The sequence below is a fragment of the Herpailurus yagouaroundi genome, unplaced genomic scaffold (assembly GCF_014898765.1).
Source record: "Herpailurus yagouaroundi ecotype Mexico unplaced genomic scaffold, PumYag 166, whole genome shotgun sequence".
Classification (NCBI taxonomy): Eukaryota; Metazoa; Chordata; class Mammalia; order Carnivora; family Felidae; genus Herpailurus; species Herpailurus yagouaroundi.
Window position 1 is genome coordinate 20,985,274 of NW_024412407.1, and position 17,200 is coordinate 21,002,473.

The window sequence follows — 17,200 nt, forward strand, 5'->3', positions numbered from 1 at the left end:
GAGTTATTTGGAAGATACAATCTAAATCTAGAAGCTGGCAAAAATGTAAAGACAAAATTAAAGAAAGATTAAAGCACCTAAATACTTAAAATACAATGCTACTCTTCTGAATGCGCTTATGAAAGTCTTTAAGAATTATGAAGTATTTTAGAAATACTTCATTAAAAATCAGTTTCTAGATTAGAAATTCACATTTAAAAATGTTTAAAAAGGAGAAAAATGAGTTTTATCACAGTGTAATATATGCCTTAACTGGCCTTACAAAGGATCAAGAAGTGATATATGCCTTGTCCCAAACAGAGCACAAATTTGGAAAAGTAATCAGTATCACTCTATCACCAGGCACTAATGAAAATAGAAACATACAATCTAGGATAGAAATGTACCCTAATATCCCAAAAGAGAAGACCACATAAATGAAAGGACATAGGAGAGATTTTTCTTCCCTCACTTCAAGAGTAAAGCCATTATTCCTACTTCTTAAGACTTCTTTATCTCTTCTTACTTTTTTGAATAAAAGGCCCTTCCAAAAGCTCCAATTTCATCATAACCATGATCATTATACTATTTCTCCTTCCAGCATTATCAGGCTGCCTGTGAGGAGTTTTTAGATTTCATTTTCGTTCCTGAAAGTCTTAACAAGTATATTGAGTATTTATACATCTCCTTTTTAATGAGCATGAATTTAAGATTCATCTGAAGGTATGAACACTTGAATTAAACTACACAACCAATCACTAACAGCTATAAACCTAAAACAATTCAAATGTGCTTATTCTGTATGTAGTCCAATGCAAACTACATCAGAAATCAAATCAGAATATGTATACATTATGAAAACATGCATAAAACTATGAAAAAAAATTTTTTTGCCTTTACCTCCATGCATGTGGGAAGGAGAGTGAGTGAAATCTATTTCAATCTAGGAATCAATAAATACTGTTCAAATTAATTGTTCAAATTATTGTTCAAATAAATTTAGAACTGGAGATATAACCATGTTCTAGTGATTACCTCTATCTTATGTATATATATACAAAATATGCATATGCTACTGTATTGTATAACCATATATATGTAATAAAGAGAGAGAATATATAATTAACATTATGTAGAGAGAATATACAGAAAAATAAGTAAATACGCTCTCAGCAAGTAATCACCAGATCTAAACAATGATTAAAAGAGAACACTTCTGAAATGAGGGCCCAGATGGGAAAGTAGAAATATAAGACCATTGCTCTTTATCATCAGCTTTTCTACTACTTGATGTTACCACATCTATATATCACTTACTAAGTTCTTACTCCGCAAAGTATCTGATTACTGACTCCACTGACTCAGCATCCTTCTACATTATCTTCAGTTTGGATTATATTGATTCGTATCCATTGGCAACACTGTAATATTTTCTTCAGTCTTTTCATGTATGCACTGCCTATAATGCAACAGTAAGTCCCTAACCTATTTGAGCAAGGACTATGATTTCTGGTTCTATTTATTATTTATAGACACTTGTAGAGTGGTTTAAGGAAAGGAAAGGAGAGGAGAGGAGACGAGAGGAGAGGAGAGGAGAGGAGAGGAGAGGAGAGGAGAGGAGAGGAGAGGAAAGAAAAAAGAAAAGGAAGGAAGGAAGGAAGGAAGGAAATGGAGGAAGGAAGGAAGAAATTTGCAGATTTGACGTCTTCACTGAAAACAACTTGAAAATTTTTGTAAAAAAAGGAAAAATTAGCAATGACTCAGAATATAAGGCTATTTAGTATATTAAAAATGAGATTTTCGGGGCGCCTGGGTGGCGCAGTCGGTTAAGCGTCCGACTTCAGCCAGGTCACGATCTCGCGGTCCGTGAGTTCGAGCCCTGCGTAGGGCTCTGGGCTGATGGCTCAGAGCCTGGAGTCTGTTTCCGATTCTGTGTCTCCCTCTCTCTCTGCCCCTCCCCCGTTCATGCTCTGTCTCTCTCTGTCCCAAAAATAAATAAACGTTGAAAAAAAAAAATGAGATTTTCTTCCATCTTTATTGAGATATAAGTGACATAAAACATTGTGTAAGATATATAATGTGTTGATTAGATACACCTATATATATTACAAAATAATTACAATCGTAACACTAGCTAATACCTGTATCATGTAATTATCATTTTTGGCTAAGAATATTTAAGATCTACTCTCCTAGCAACTTTTCATTATATAATACAGTATTAATAAATATAATCACTATTTTGTACATTAGATCCCCAGAACTTACCATAAAACCGGAAGTTTGTATTCTTTCACCAATGTCTCCCTTTTATCCCCCACCTCTCAGTCCCTACTATTTCTGAGTTCAGCTTTTTCAGATTTCACATGTAAGTAAAATCATACACTAACTGTCTTTGTCTTATTTCATTTAGCATAATGCCTTCAAGGTCCATCTACGTTGTCACAAACAGCAGAAGTCCTTCCTTCACAATTAAATACTATTACACACACACCACTTCTTTATCCAATCAACAACTTAGGGTGTTTCCATTTCTTGGCTGTTGTAAATAATGCTGCAGCAAACATGGGAGTGCGGATAGCTCTTCAACACCATGTTTTCATTTCTTTTGATATTTACCCAGAAGTGTGATTGCTGGATCACATGGTAGTTCTAATTTTAATTTTTAAAGCAAACTCCATACTGTACTCCATAGAGGCTGTACCAATTTACATTCCTAATCAACAGTACAAAAGGGTTTCCCTTTTCTCCACATCCTCACCAACACTTGTTATCTCTTGCCCTCTTGATGACAGCCATTTCTAGCAGGTGAAAGGTAGCTCCTAGTGGTTGTGATTTGCATTTCCGTGATTAGTGATGCTGAGCATCTTTTCCTGTGCCCACTGACGATGTGTAGGTCTTTCTTGGAAAGATGTCTATTCAAGTCCTCTGCCCATTTTTTAATCAAATTATTTGGGCTATTTTGGTGTTATGTAAGTTCTTTATATATTTTGGACATTAACCTTTCATCAGATATATCATTTGTAAACACCTTCTCCCATTCAGTAAGGCTGCCTTTTCAATTTGTTGAGGTTTCCTTCATTGAGCAAAAGCTTTTTATTTTGGTGGTCTCAACAGTTTATTTTAACTTTATTTCCCTTCTTGAGGAGACCTATTGAGAAACATATTGCTAAGGTCAATGTCCAAGACACAATTGCCTATGTTTTCTTTAAGGAATTTTATGGTTTCAGGTCTACATTTACATCTTTAACCCATTCTGAGTTAATTTTTGTGTATGGCATAAGAAAGTGGTCCAGTTTCATTCTTCTGCATGCAGTTGTCTAGTCTTCCCAGCACCATTTATTGAGGAGACTGTCTTTTCCCCATTGCATAATTCTTGCCTCCAGATGAACTGACCATATAATATAAGCATGGGCTTATTTCTGGGCTATCTTGTTCCATTGATCTATGTGTCTATTTTGGTGCCAATATTATACTGTATTGATTACTACAGCTTATAGTATATCTTGAAATCTTGAGACTGTGATACCTCCAGCTTTGGTCTTTCTCAAGATTGCTTTGGTTAGTCAGGGCCTTTTGTGGTTCCATACAAATTTTAGGATTCTTTGTTCTACCTCTTGAAAAATGTTGTTGGTATTTTGATAGGGATTATATTGAATCTGTAGTTTCTTTTGGGTAGTATGGACATTTTAACAATATTAATTCTTCAAATCCACTGCTTACATTTTTAATTGGATTGTCTGGTTTATTTTGCTATTGAATTATAGAAGTTCTTTATTTTGGGGGGATATAAACCTCTGACCTGAGGTTTGCAAATATTTTCTCCCATTCTGTAGGTTGCCTTTATATTTTGTCAGAGGTTTTCTTCACTGTGCAGTAGCTTCTTAGTTTGATATAGTCCCTCTTGTTTTTACTTTTGTCTTTGCTATTGGTATCGAATCCAAAAAATTATTGAAGACCCATGTCAAGCAGCTTACTGCCTATGTTTCTTCCCATTTTGTTTTGTTAATGGGATACATATTACATTGCTTGATTTTTGAGTATGTTGAACCATCCTTTCATCTCTGAAATAAATCCCACTTGGTCAGACACAATCCTTTTAATGTACTGTTGAATTTGGTTTGGTAATATTTTGGTGAGGATTTTTCTATGTTAATCAAGAATATTGGCCTATGACACTTTTCTTGTAGTATCCTTGTCTTCTTTTGGTTATCAGGGTAATGCTGGCCTCATAAAATGAATTTGGAAGTGTTTCCTCCTCTTCTTTTTTTTGGAAGAACTTGAGAAGTACTGGTATTACCTCTTTAAATGATTAGAATTCACCAGTAAAGCCACCTAATCCTGGACTTTTTTGTGTTGGTTTCTTTTTTTTTTTTCTTTAATGTTTTTATTTATTTGAGAGAGTGCATGAGCACAGGGAAAGGGCCACGAGAGAGGGAGAGAAAGAATCCCAAGCAGGCTCCATACTGTCAGTACAGAGCCCGAGGTGGGGCTCAATCAACTTCATGAACTATGAGACCATGACCTGAGCCAAAATCAGAGTTGGACATTTAACAGACTGAGTCACCCAGGTGCCCCATGTTGGGAGGTTCTTGATCACCGATTCAATCTCCTTACTAGTAATTAGTCTGTTCACAATTCCTCTTTCTTCATGATTCAGTCTTGGTAGGTTGTATGTTTCTAGAAACTTATCCATTTCTTCTAGGTTGTCAAATTAGTTGGCAAGTAATTGTTCACAGTAGTCCTTATGATCCTTTATGTTTCTGAGATATCAATTATAATGTCTCCTTTCATTTGCAATTTATTTGAGTCCTCTTTTTTCTTGGTGTGTCTAGTTAAAGGTTTGTATATGTTGTTTATCTCTTCAAAACACCAGCTCTTAGTTTCACTGATTTTTTTTCTTCCCTTTTTAGTCTGTACTTCGATTCTAATCTTTAGTCCCTTCTTTCTACTACCTTTGGGCTTAGATCTTTTTCTGGTTCCTTGAGGTATATATTAGGTTGTTTATTTGGGATCTCTCTTTCTTTCTTAATGCATGCTATCAGCTTCCATTTTAGAAATGCCTTTGTTACATCCCGTAAGTTTGGGTATGTTCTGTTTCCATTTTTATTTGTCTCAAGATTTTTAAAATTTTTCTTTTGATTTCTTCTTTGAACCAATGGTTGTTTAGGGGCATGTTGTTCAATTTCCATATATTTGTGAATTTTCCAGTTTTCTTCTTGTTATAGATTTCCAGTTTTATTCCAGGGTAGTCAGAGAAGATGCCTAATGTGACTTCAATATTTTAAAATTTGTTACAACTTGTCTTGTGGCCTACCACGTGATCTATCCTGGAGAATGTTTCCTGTGTGCTTGAGAAGAATGTGTGTATTCTGCTTCTGTTGGATCAAATTCTGTAAATGTCTGTTAAACACATCTGGTCTAATATATAGTTTACATCCAGTGTTTCTTTACTGATTTTCTGTCTGGATGACCTATCTATTGTTGAAAGTGGTGTATTGGAGTCCTCTACTGTTGTACTGCTATCTGTTTCTCCCTTCAGTTCTGTTAATACTTGCTTTATATATTTAGGTGCTACTATTTTAGGTGCATAAACATTTATGGATGTTGTATTCTCTTGATAAACTGACTCTTTTATCATTAGAAATGAGATTATTCTATTCAAAGTCAATATTAACTTCATATACTAAAACAATTACTTACCTTTAAGAGCTTCACAGTGCTTTTTAATTGCTACAGGTGTCAAATGCAAAAAATTGGGGATCTAAAAGTGGAGAAATTTAAAGGATAAATTAGCCTAATGTCTCAAAAACATAAAGACAATGTTTTCCTAATACTAAATCCTAAGCCCAACAAACTTTGAAATAAATAAAATCTAGTTTTTATAATATTAATTCTATTCCACATGTGTTGTGAATTTAGGAAATGAATTCCTTGAAATATAGATTCATGATGTATCTTATGATGATGATAGTGGGAAAAAATAAATGCTGTTTTTATAGTACTCTTCCTGCCATAATCTATAGATCTACATATTTTCCTTATAAAATTGAAAGGATTTAAGGACACACATTATTGTTTAATCATCCTAAGTCCCCTGGAATACACAGCATGGTGCTATATTTTCCACTTTGTACTTAACAGACATTTTATAAACTGAATAAATGAAGCTAGCAAGTCTTTACAGTTAATGAAATATGGTATACATTTATGATGATATATATTAGGAGCTCATTCACAGGGTCAATGGAAATTTAGGAAAGACCAAAGATATGAATCCTTCAAATAAATAATTAAGATTTCCTACCCTATTTCTTGAATAATGTTAAACATCTGAAGAGTTTTAAAGAAACTCATTTGGACAGAAAATTTGAACAAGTAGAAATTTACTCCAAATACTATGCTTGGAATCTTGAGTGCTGATCAGAAATGTTTATTTTAATTAAGAGAAAATAGACACTGAAAATGGAAATTATGGGGTAGGTGACTTTATTTTCTATACCTCTATTGTTTAAAAATGAAAATATAGTCTCTCAAAATCATAGAAGTATAAAAATAGCTAATGTGTCAATAGAATTTATATTGGCACTGCTTCATGTACTCTGCATATATTAGCTTGGTTACTAAGCTTACCCAATAGCACCCCCTAGGAATACATCACATCACTGGACTAATAATATATATCGTTGATTCTTTTTTATAACTATAGTTCATTTATTTATTTTGAGAGAGCGCACACACATGCATGCATGCTAAAGAGACAGCAGGGGAGAGGCAGAGAGAGAGAGACAGAGAGACAATCTCAAGCAGGCTCTGTGGGGCTCAAATTCACAAATCGTGAGGTTATGACCTGAGCAGAAATCAAGAGTCAGATACTTAACCAACTAAGCTACCCAGACATCCCTATATAGTTGATTCTTAAAAAGGATGGCATACATTAAATGTTTGGATTTTTATGTTTATTAAAATATCATTCACAACCATTAGCATTATTACAGATATATTCCTAGCCTCTCTCACCTAGTGGTATTTTCCAAAGGCCTTTTCTTTAAACTAAGTTCTTTTCTTTCACTTGAAGAAAAGATTAGTTTCCTCAATGTCTGTTTTTTTACATGTCTTGTAACATTCACATTTCCAAGTTTCATTTACTCATCTCTACCAGGAGACAACTCCTCCATTGTACCATCTCATTTTTTTATCATCACCTTTCAACAAATTTTTTTTTCAAGATTCTCATATATATGCTAAGTGAAATAGGCCAGAAAAAGACAAATACCATATGATTTCACTTATATGTGGAATCTAAAGAACAAAACAAAAAGCAGAAACAGACCCATAAATACAGAGAACTGATGGTTGCCAGAGGGAAGGGGCATGGAAGGATAAGAGAAACAGGTGAAGGGGGGTGGGAGACACAGGCTTCCACTATGGAATAAGTAAGTCATAGGGCTAAAAGAGCACAGAAATATACTCAACAGTATTTTAACAGTGTTGTATGGTAACAGATGGCAGCTACAGTTGTGGTGAGCACAGTGTAACACACAGATTGTGGAATCACTATGTTGTACACCTGAGACTAATGTAACATGGCGTGTCAACTATACTTCACTTAAAAACAAAAAAAAAAGAAAAAGACTCTCATATAGTGGAAACCACAGTTCACCAATGACTACTGTATATAACAGGAACCATCTAAGATATGCATTCTCAGGCTAAGCATATTCATATTTTCTTTAAAAAAGCTTACAGTTCATAAATCATTATAGATGCTACCAACTGAAGCATTTAATATGATGTATTTTGCTTCAAGAAATAAAGAAGTTTAAGGATTATAACAATATTAAATAATATTTTACCTTTCTGGATTAGAAAAGTTTTAAAATCTCTCTCTTAAAAGATTTCAGGGGCGCCTGGGTGGCTCAGTCAGTTAAGTGTCCGACTTTGGCTCAGGTCATGATCTCATGGTCTGTGAGTTTGAGCCCTGCATCGGGCTCTGTGCTGACAGCTCAGAGCCTAGAGCCTGCTTCAGATTCTGTGTCTCCCTCTCTCTTGTTCCTCCCTGACTTGTGCCCTGTCTCTCTCTCTCTCTCTCTCTCTCTCTCAAAATAATAAACAAACATTAAAAAAAAAAAAGTAGATTTCAGACCCCAATTCTCATTCTCAAATTAGGTTATTTCACTTTCCTTAGTTCCACTTGAAAGATACAAAACCAAAAAGATATAATAGAGAAGAAAAAGCCAAAAGGGAAGCCATTGGACCAATTAATTATATTCTTAAATGCCTAGGATTCTTTGAATCTTCTTTACCATGGATAATCAGAATATATCATCCATTATAAACTGAAAAAAAAATTCAACTAAAATACAGTAAGCTGCTACATACTGAACCTTGAAGTACAAGGCAGGGTAGGCATGGGAAGAGGATCAGCATTTATTTAGATATAAAAATTAGCCAATAAAACAGTAACTTATCTTACCTTTAAAAGTTCTAGATTTCCCTCCTTTGCCATGGGCACCCCCCTTTTTACTGGATAACCCATTCGAACAGGAAGAGGTACAGCAGAAGGTTTAAATGGTGCTGCAACAGGATAAACACTAGGCCAGTCCAGGTCAACAGTCATTTTCTCTGTCCTAGGAGGTAATGCCTAAGGAATATAAAATAGTTACATATTTTAAATATGAACATGATCTTTAATCTTAGAGCAAAAAAACTGTAATCAAGAGAAACATAAGCAGAATAGCAACCTTCATAAAATCTGACCTTGCACAAAGCTGCCGCTGTTCAAATGTAAAAACACCAAACCTATCTAATATTTTTGCTTTGTTTCTGCAAACCCTCTGGGAAGGATCCCCTTGAATAGCACACATGTCCTTTACTAAAAATTTACTTCTATGGATTTACTCAGACTTTTAGCAAACTTTTTACATTTTGTTTGTGAAAGAGTAACAATGTATTTTGAAATACAGAAATTCCTCAACTTACAATGGGTGAATGTCCTGATAAACCCATCCTAAGTTGAAAATACTATAAGTCAAAAATGCATCAATACACCTGACATACTGAGCAAGCTTAATGTAGCCTCCTTTAAATGTGCTCAGAACACTTAAGCCTACATTTGGGTAAAATCATCTAACACAAAGCCTATTTGAATACTGCACTGCAAGTGAAAAAAAGAATGGTTATATGGGTACAGAATAGTTGTCAAGGGTATTGGTTACTTATGCTCATGACCGTGTGGCTGACTGGGAGCTATGGCTCACTGTCACTGCTGTGAAACTAAAGTTTCGTACCAAATAATGCTAGTCCAGGAAAAGATCAAAATTCAAAATTCCAAGTACAGTTTCTACTGAATGCGTACTGGTTTCCACCACCATAAAGTTGAAAAATCGTAAGCTGAACCACAGTAGGCTGGTGACTACCTACAGTTTTTAGAACTTCTTTGATGGAAGTCAGGACATGAAGGGATACTGAAAATTTGGAAATAAAGGAAATAAATGAATAACAAGAGCTTGGAAATAAGTAAATTAGGGTGAAATTAGCTGAATAAATACATAATGAGAAATTATAACTCTGTCCCAGAGGATAGCTATATGATGGTTTAGTCAATCACATTAACATACACATATTTTTTTAAAAACTGTATTCATTGGGGCGCCTGGGTGGCTCAGTCAGTTAAGCATCCAACTTCGGCTCAGGTCATGATCTCGCGGTTCGTGAGTTTGAGCCCCGCGTTGGGCTCTGTGCTGACAGCTCGGATCCTGGAGCCTGTTTAAGATTCTGTGTCTCCCTCTCTCTCTTTCTCTGACCCTCCCCCGTTCATGCTCTGTCTCTCTCTGTCTCAAAAATAAATAAACGTTAAGAAAAAAAATTTTTTAAATAAAAAAAAATAAAACCTGTATTTATTAGAAGGGCATGGCCAGCATACATAAGAAGGTTGAAGAAAGCAAAACTTGGCAATGCCAAACAAAGCAGTATCAAAACCAGTGTAGTGTATGTCCTAGAAGCAGGGAATATTCCTGTGAAAATAACTACTCTAGATAATTATAATTCGGTGCAATTTAGCCATTTAACTTCCATCTAATAATATGCCTCTGTTCATACTCAACAAGTTACCTAATAATTTGGATTCTTCCATAGAGTTGCCGACAGGGTAAAACCAAACTGGGTTAGATTAATATACACATCCCAGACTTCATGATTATTAAAGGCATCATCAAAAATAAGTCTATATTCTAGTTTATATACCTATTTCCTGGGAGTGTATGAGAGAGCTCACCTCTCAAAGATGATCCATTCTTGGAGTACTGACAAAAACCAGTCCAGACTGCAGACAAGGCTCTGGCAGTCACCATGTAAACACCCCCTTTGAAAGTCTTCTTGGGCAGCACCCTTCTGCCTCATCGTGAATATCTGTCTCATTTTAGAACTTCAGAAACCATTATGATAGTATATAGCAGACAACATTAATTGTTTACCTTTCTTCTCAGTGGTCTTTCATATCTGGATGCTCTGCCTGCGGTACCTAGAAGAAAACATAATAGTTACAGAGAACTGTATAATGCAGACTGTTCAACACTGATGATGATCCTGTAACTCTCAGATAATTTCAGGTATTCAGTAATACAAAAAGGAAACAATAATCCATTTTCTGTGAGCTTGGGACTAACTCATCTTAATGAAAATGAAAAGTCAGAAATATTTAGGAAAATTCCCAAGTTATTTAAACATAAAGTATATTGTGACTGATGATATAGTGAATTTATCATCTAATGAAATATTTTCAATAAATTCTAAAGTCTATAGTCAAATTAACTCACTTTCCCAAGTTAAAACATCTAGTTAGAAATAACTATGCTGCATTTTTAAAGATAACTGATTTGAAATTTTTTTTTTTTAACGTTTATTATTTTGAGAGAGAGAACATGAGCAGGGGAGGGACAGAGAGAGAAAGAGGGAGGCACAGAATACGAAGCAGGCTCCAGGCTCTGAGCTGTCAGCCACAGAGCCCGATGCAGGGCTGGAACTCATGGACCACGAGATCATGACCTGAGCCAAAGTGGGACACGTAACCGACTGAGCCACCTAGGTGCCCCCAGAACTGCCAATGTTACAATAATGCCAATAACAGTAAAACTCATAGCCGTTCCTAATAAGTCACATACCTATAGAAGAGGGCAAATTACTTACAGTATATACCTTTCATAATACTACCTTATGCCTCTCTAAATAAATGTTTTGCTACATTACAGTGATAATGGCTATAATTATTTAGCACTTTCACATGCCATACACTATGCTACGTACTTTTCACTCTTATCTCATTTAATCTTACTGTTCACAATAACTGTTAAGTACTATTATTATCCTTATTTAGAGGTAATTTACAGCCAAGAAAACTAAGGATCGAAGAGTCAGGGTGACAATAGCACAGCACACAAGACTCTTCACACTCTGAACCACTTCTATCTCTAACTTCATCTCCCTTCACGAGGTCCCACAGTTACACTGAACTTCTAGTACCAGACCCTTTGGACTTTCTCCAAACCTAATGTTTTCTCTACCTGGAATGTGCCTCCTTTCCCTCTGCCTGGTTTCTGTCTTCAGCTGACAAATCCTTTTTTTTTTTTTTTTTTAAATTTTTTAAAAAAATGTTTATTTATTTTTTAGAGAGAGAGGCAGAGTATGAGCAGGGGAGGGGGAGAGAGAGAGGGAGACACAGAATCTGAAGCAGGTTCCAGGCTCTGAGCTGTCAGCAGAGCCTGACATGGGACTCAAACCTGTGAACTGTGAGATCATGACCTGAACTGAAGTCGGATGTTTAGTTGAGCAACTCAGGCACCCCTTCATCGGACAAATTCTTACTCATTCTGTGATAGTAAATCATTTATTCATTCAAAAATCATTTCAGTGATATTGTGTACCAGAAACTGAGAAAGCAGCAATGAGCAAGAGAAACACAGACCCTGCTCTCACAGAATGTAGAGGTTGTCAAATAAGATAACTATTTATCAAGTAATTTCAATAAAGTCATAAATATTAATGACAACAAATAGCAGGGGACCAAACTCAGTCAATTAGTTGGGGGAAATCTCCCTGAAGAACTGGACTTTAAGCTAAAACCTTAAGGATGAGCAGGAGGTAACCCTGGGAACAGGCAAGTGAGAGAAAGTATCCTATGAAGAAAGGGGAAATGGAAAATCAATATTAAAAAGTTCAGTATGGTTGAAATTTAAGAAGAGAACAGAAAATGCACTGAGAAAAGAGGCTGGAAATATTCAATAGGCACCTCAACTATAACACATCATTGACAGAGCTCTTGATTTCTTATTCCAGTCTTCCCAATCCCTGTAAATGATATCTCCATTCATCCAATTGCTCAGGACAAAAATCTAACATGCTTCCAAAGACTTTTCCTCATGCCTCATCAAATACCAAATCCATCAGTAAGTCCTCTTAGCTATACCTTCAAAATATATCCCACATTTAACCACACCGCCTTCTCTGCTATCACCTCAATCTAACTCACCATCATTTCATTTGGACTACTGCAATAGCTTCCAAACTGATCTCTCCTGGATTCCATTCTTTTCCCCCTAAAGTTGGGTCTCCATACCGCAGTCAGTGATCTTTTAAAAGATAAAGTACATTGTATCACTTCTGGGTTCAAAACCTTCCTGTATAATACGAAACTTATAATAAAATCCAAGCCAAACGCCTAAAAGCCTTTGGGGGATCAGATCATTACTTACCAGTCTCCTGAGTTCACTCACCTCCAAGTTGACTTTCTTTCTGTTCCTTGATCACACCCCTAAGCTCCTTTTCACTCCTGGTCCCTTGCAGTTGCAGTTCCCTCCACACACAAACACATACACACCACCACGGGTTCTGCTCAAATGTCACTTCTCCAGGGAGGTCTTTCCTGACTACCCAATCTTTTCCTACTCTATAACCAGTACTCCTCCAATCCATCGTTCTCAATACCCTGCTTTATTTTTCTTCATAGCACTAATCACCACCTGACATTGTACTGACGTTGTTTTGTTTATAGTTGGATTTCCTAAAAGAATGTAAACTTCATTAGGTGAGAGACCTTGCTATATCCCCGTATAACACTACCTAGCACACAGTACCGAAGGAATAAAAAAATCCAATAAAAGAGCCATGCATTAAGACTACGGAGCCACTCTGACAAGTTAAGGAATTTATCACATCTTAAGCAATGAGAAACCTTTTCCTGATTTTGAACAAGGGAGTGGCAAGCTAAGATTCTTTTTGAATACTTCACTCTGGTTGCTGTGAGAATTCAATGTAGGAGAACAAGGGCAGAAACAGGGAGCAGTAAAGAAACTACTGTAAAAGTGAGAGATGGTGGCCTAAACTGTTGGTTATACGAAAATGAGAGATGTTTTAGAAGGTATCATGGATAGCACGGACATGCCCCCTTCCTGACTAAGCTTTCCGTGACTCTTGTGAGCTCATCCTCAAAACCCCTCTGTTACTCTATTCATGCTTCCATTACAACACCTCATACTTCACAGTATGATTCCGTTAACAAATCTGTCTTTTCCACAGACTCCTCCAAGGCAAGAACGGTATCTTGAATGAAGGTTATCTCAATAATGCCTGTTGAATGAAGGTCATCCCATTTGGTGGCATAGCTAAGGCTGGAATTCAGAGCTGCAGTTTGTTCAGGGACAACTGTATGGTTCTCTTAACGTTCGGGAAAATCCGTGGTTCAACACTGCCCAACAAACATCACCGAGCACTAGTAACTGGAGTGACCCCGTGCCAAAGGCCGCGCAAGGGAGCACCAGGAAGCGCGCAGGTGACGGGGGAGGGAGGAAGCAAGCTCGCCACGCCCAGAGCACCCAGAAGCAGAAATCGGCGACTAGGAACCCGGCGACACGGGCGCAGAGGTCAGACCCACACCTGCGGCTTTCCTACCGGGAGGGCCAGCGGCAGGCTAGCAGAGGACGTACCGGCTTTCCCCAGGCGGCAGGGCCTCTGCCACCGCGGTGGCCATCATGGATTCGGTATGCCGCCCTCTCTCCCCCAAAGCCCGGAGGCGACGCAACAGACACTCACGCGGGCTTGGTATCGCAGAGCGGGTGGCCGGAGACACGGCGGTGCAGAAGGCACGCAGGGTCCTGGCCGCTGGCTGCAGGGCCAGCCACGCGGGGAGTGTGGCGGCCGCCATGGCTGCGACGACGGCAAGCCGGATGGGACAAGCGCAGCCTGGCGTTAAGGGGAGGGTGTGCGGCCGCTACCGCGCAGGTTCGCTTCGGCTTGCCCCGCCCCCAGGGGGAAGAAACAGAAAACACGTGGGCCTGCAAAGTCAGAGCTGGAGTTAAATGTGCAAGAAGGTAGCCCCCAAATAGGAAAAAGTAATGAAAACAAGAAGGTTGAAAAAGGAATCGAAGCGGTCAGTCCAAAGAGGACCGTAAGAGATGAGGGAAATGTGGCTTACAGAGGGCAAATGTGGTCTGGGTGGGATTTCAGATAGCCCAGGAGCCTGGCAGTTTATGTTAGGGCCCTGCTCCTTTGCAGTTGCTGCTTATCCACACACTTTCTTGGTTTAAAGAAGCCTTGAGCTGGTGCAAGTGATATACTCTAAGGGCGAGGCAGTATCTGATAGTAGTTAAATGGATAGCCTCTTGAGCCAGACTACTTGAGTTTAAAACTTGACTTCATTTTTATGTGGCTGGGTTGATCCTAATCAAGTTAATACATCCAAAACTCTGGGGCACCTGGGTAGTTCAGTCGGTTAAGCACCTTAAGCGCCTGACTTCGGCTGAGGTCATGATTTCACGGTTCGTGGGTTCCAGCCCCACATCGGGCTCTGTGCTGACAGCTCAGAGCTTGGAGCCTGCCTGGGACCCTGTGTCTTCCACTCTGTCTGCCCCTCACCTGCTCACATTGTGTCTCTCTCTCAAAAATAAGTATTTTTTAAAAATTTAAAAATAAGGTTTAACAGTTCCTTCTGGAGATTCTGAAAGAGAATCTGTTTATGCCTCCCTCCTCGCTTCTGATGGTTTCCTGGCAGCCCTTGGCTTGTAGGCACAGGACTCCAGTCTCCTTCTGTCTTCACTTGGTGTTCTACCTTCTCCTCTTTTTAAGATTCAAAGCATGGCCTTTTAGTCAGATAGATAGCAGGCTGGAATCCAGGCTCTGTTTCATTGTGATCTGGGGAAAATCTACCTAACATGTCTGAGCTTCAGTTTCGTGGAAAATGGGAACAATAATATTTTCCTCAAGACTGTTGTGATTAAGTAGTTATGTTTCAAAAGGCAGAATATAAATAGTGGCCACTGGAATTAATCTCAGGGTCAATACAGCAGCCATTTTTGCTCTCTCCAGTATGTATGTTTCAGTAGGATGGAGTGCAAGACCTATCCCATACAAATTTAGGGACAAAAGAAGTATGAATCCTTATGGAATTAGTTTATATTCAGAGATTTCTCAATTTCTGAGCAAGAAGTTGAGTCTTAGGTCCTCACTCTGCCTTCCTGTGTTTCCTTTTTGTTGTACTGTCTCTGTAAGACATTAGTAGACAGACATGACCAGAGTTAGAGGAGCTAGAGAAATAGTGATTGTTTTCCTAAGCATTAAGTACAATAAGGCTCATTCTATATTGAGTTATCTCATTTGTAATGCTGTCAACAGGCAATAATAATGTTTCAATGCAGTGTAAAGAATAAAGCATGTAGGGGTGCCTGGGTGGCTCAGTGGGTAAAGCATCTGACTCTTGACTGGCTCAGGTCATGATCTCACCGGTTTGTGTTTGAGCCCCCCTTCTGGTTCCACACTGACAGTGCAGAACCTGCTTGGGATTTTCTCCCTCTCTTTCTCTCTCTCAAAATAAATAAACTTAAAAAAAAAAAAAAAAAAGAATAAAGCATGCACATAGGAGTCACTAAGAATTACATAATTTTTCAGTTGGAAAAATTCTTAAATGTGCACTCACTTATGATAAAAATCTTCGGCTTTCATGACCAAATAATTCAACATATTGCAGAAGACAAATGGAATCATGGGGATGCAACTCACACTTAGAGGAACCCCGTGTTTGGCTTAGAGTTCTGCTATCCCTGTCTTGAAGTTATTGACAATTTAAATTTTTTAAATTATTTTTGAGTGAGCAGGGGAGGGGTAGAGGGGGGTGGGGGAGAAGATTTGAAGCAGGGTCTGTGCTGATGGCAGAGATCCCGATATGGGGCTGAAACTCACGAAATGTGAGATCATGACCTGGGCCGAAGCCGGATGCTTAACAGACTGAGCCACCCAGGTGCCCTGAAATTATTGACAATTTTAAAACAAAGGGCCACACATTTTCAGTTCATACGGGGCTCCACAAATTATGCAGCCAGTCCCATGTGGAATAATTTTAAATATTAAGGTTTTTGATAATGGGTTATTATATTTAAACCATAGATTAATCCGATGACTTTCTGTCAGAGAGCTTTTGGTCAAAACCATCATTTTTCTAAAAAGTGAGTGAACGGAGAATGTTTACTTACAAGCATGGTTAATAGACAATATCCAGGTATGTGAATGGACCTTGAAATCTAAATATCCATCAAAATAATATTGCTTAAATATTTTAAGGTATATACATACAACACAGAGTGCTACTTGCACACGTGGAAACCTAATCCTGACTGCACATTATAATTACCTCAAGACATTTAAGAAAACTTGTCTAGGCCCTCACTCCGAAATGCATTGGGTTTTTGGTTTTGCTTTTAAGTTTCCCAAGTGAACCTAGTATATAGGCAGGATTGAAAATCACTGATGTCAGCCTTAAAGAGGACTGGGTGGGTATAAATTGATTAGCATGGAGTATTGTCCAAAGTATATAGTTGTTTTAAAAAATGCAGGTTATGGATCATATAATTCCATTTGTGTCAAATATTTTTAATATGCAGTACATGTTCTGTAAAGTAACAGCAAACTGGAGGGAATAGATGTGGAAAGAGGAGGTGAGATTCCTGAAGCCTTAACTTTGTATACTTCTGTCCCTTTTTACAGCAAAATACACATTTTTTAAAAAATGTGCTATCTTAAATCAGGGAAAGTTTCACTTCTGATCTCACGGTTCATGGGTTCGAGCCCCATGTCAGGCTCTGCATTAACAGTGCAGTGCCTGCTTGGAATTCTCTCTGTCCCCTCTCTCTCGGCCCCTCCCCCACTATCTCTGTCTCAAAGTAAATAAACTTAAAAG

General features: G+C 37.8%; 1 protein-coding gene across 4 annotated transcripts in view; it reads right to left on the reverse strand.

Annotated features, from left to right (window-relative positions):
- The window catches only part of MRPS35 (mitochondrial ribosomal protein S35), a 47,329-nt gene extending 33,106 nt beyond the window's left edge, over positions 1-14,223 (reverse strand). The window contains exons 1-5 of one of the 4 annotated variants that reach the window (XM_040488577.1): positions 14,065-14,178; positions 12,506-12,605; positions 10,455-10,501; positions 8,456-8,623; positions 5,683-5,743 (exon numbers count right to left, since the gene is read on the reverse strand). In XM_040488577.1, the coding sequence (XP_040344511.1) occupies positions 5,683-5,743; positions 8,456-8,599 (205 nt within the window). In that variant the 5' untranslated portion in view covers positions 8,600-8,623; positions 10,455-10,501; positions 12,506-12,605; positions 14,065-14,178. Of the gene's footprint in view, positions 1-5,682; positions 5,744-8,455; positions 8,624-10,454; positions 10,502-12,505; positions 12,606-13,958; positions 14,045-14,064 lie in introns of those variants that run through there. The other 3 variants (XM_040488574.1, XM_040488578.1, XM_040488576.1) reach the window with 3 other exon arrangements.
- Between the last annotated feature and the right edge of the window lie 2,977 nt (positions 14,224-17,200).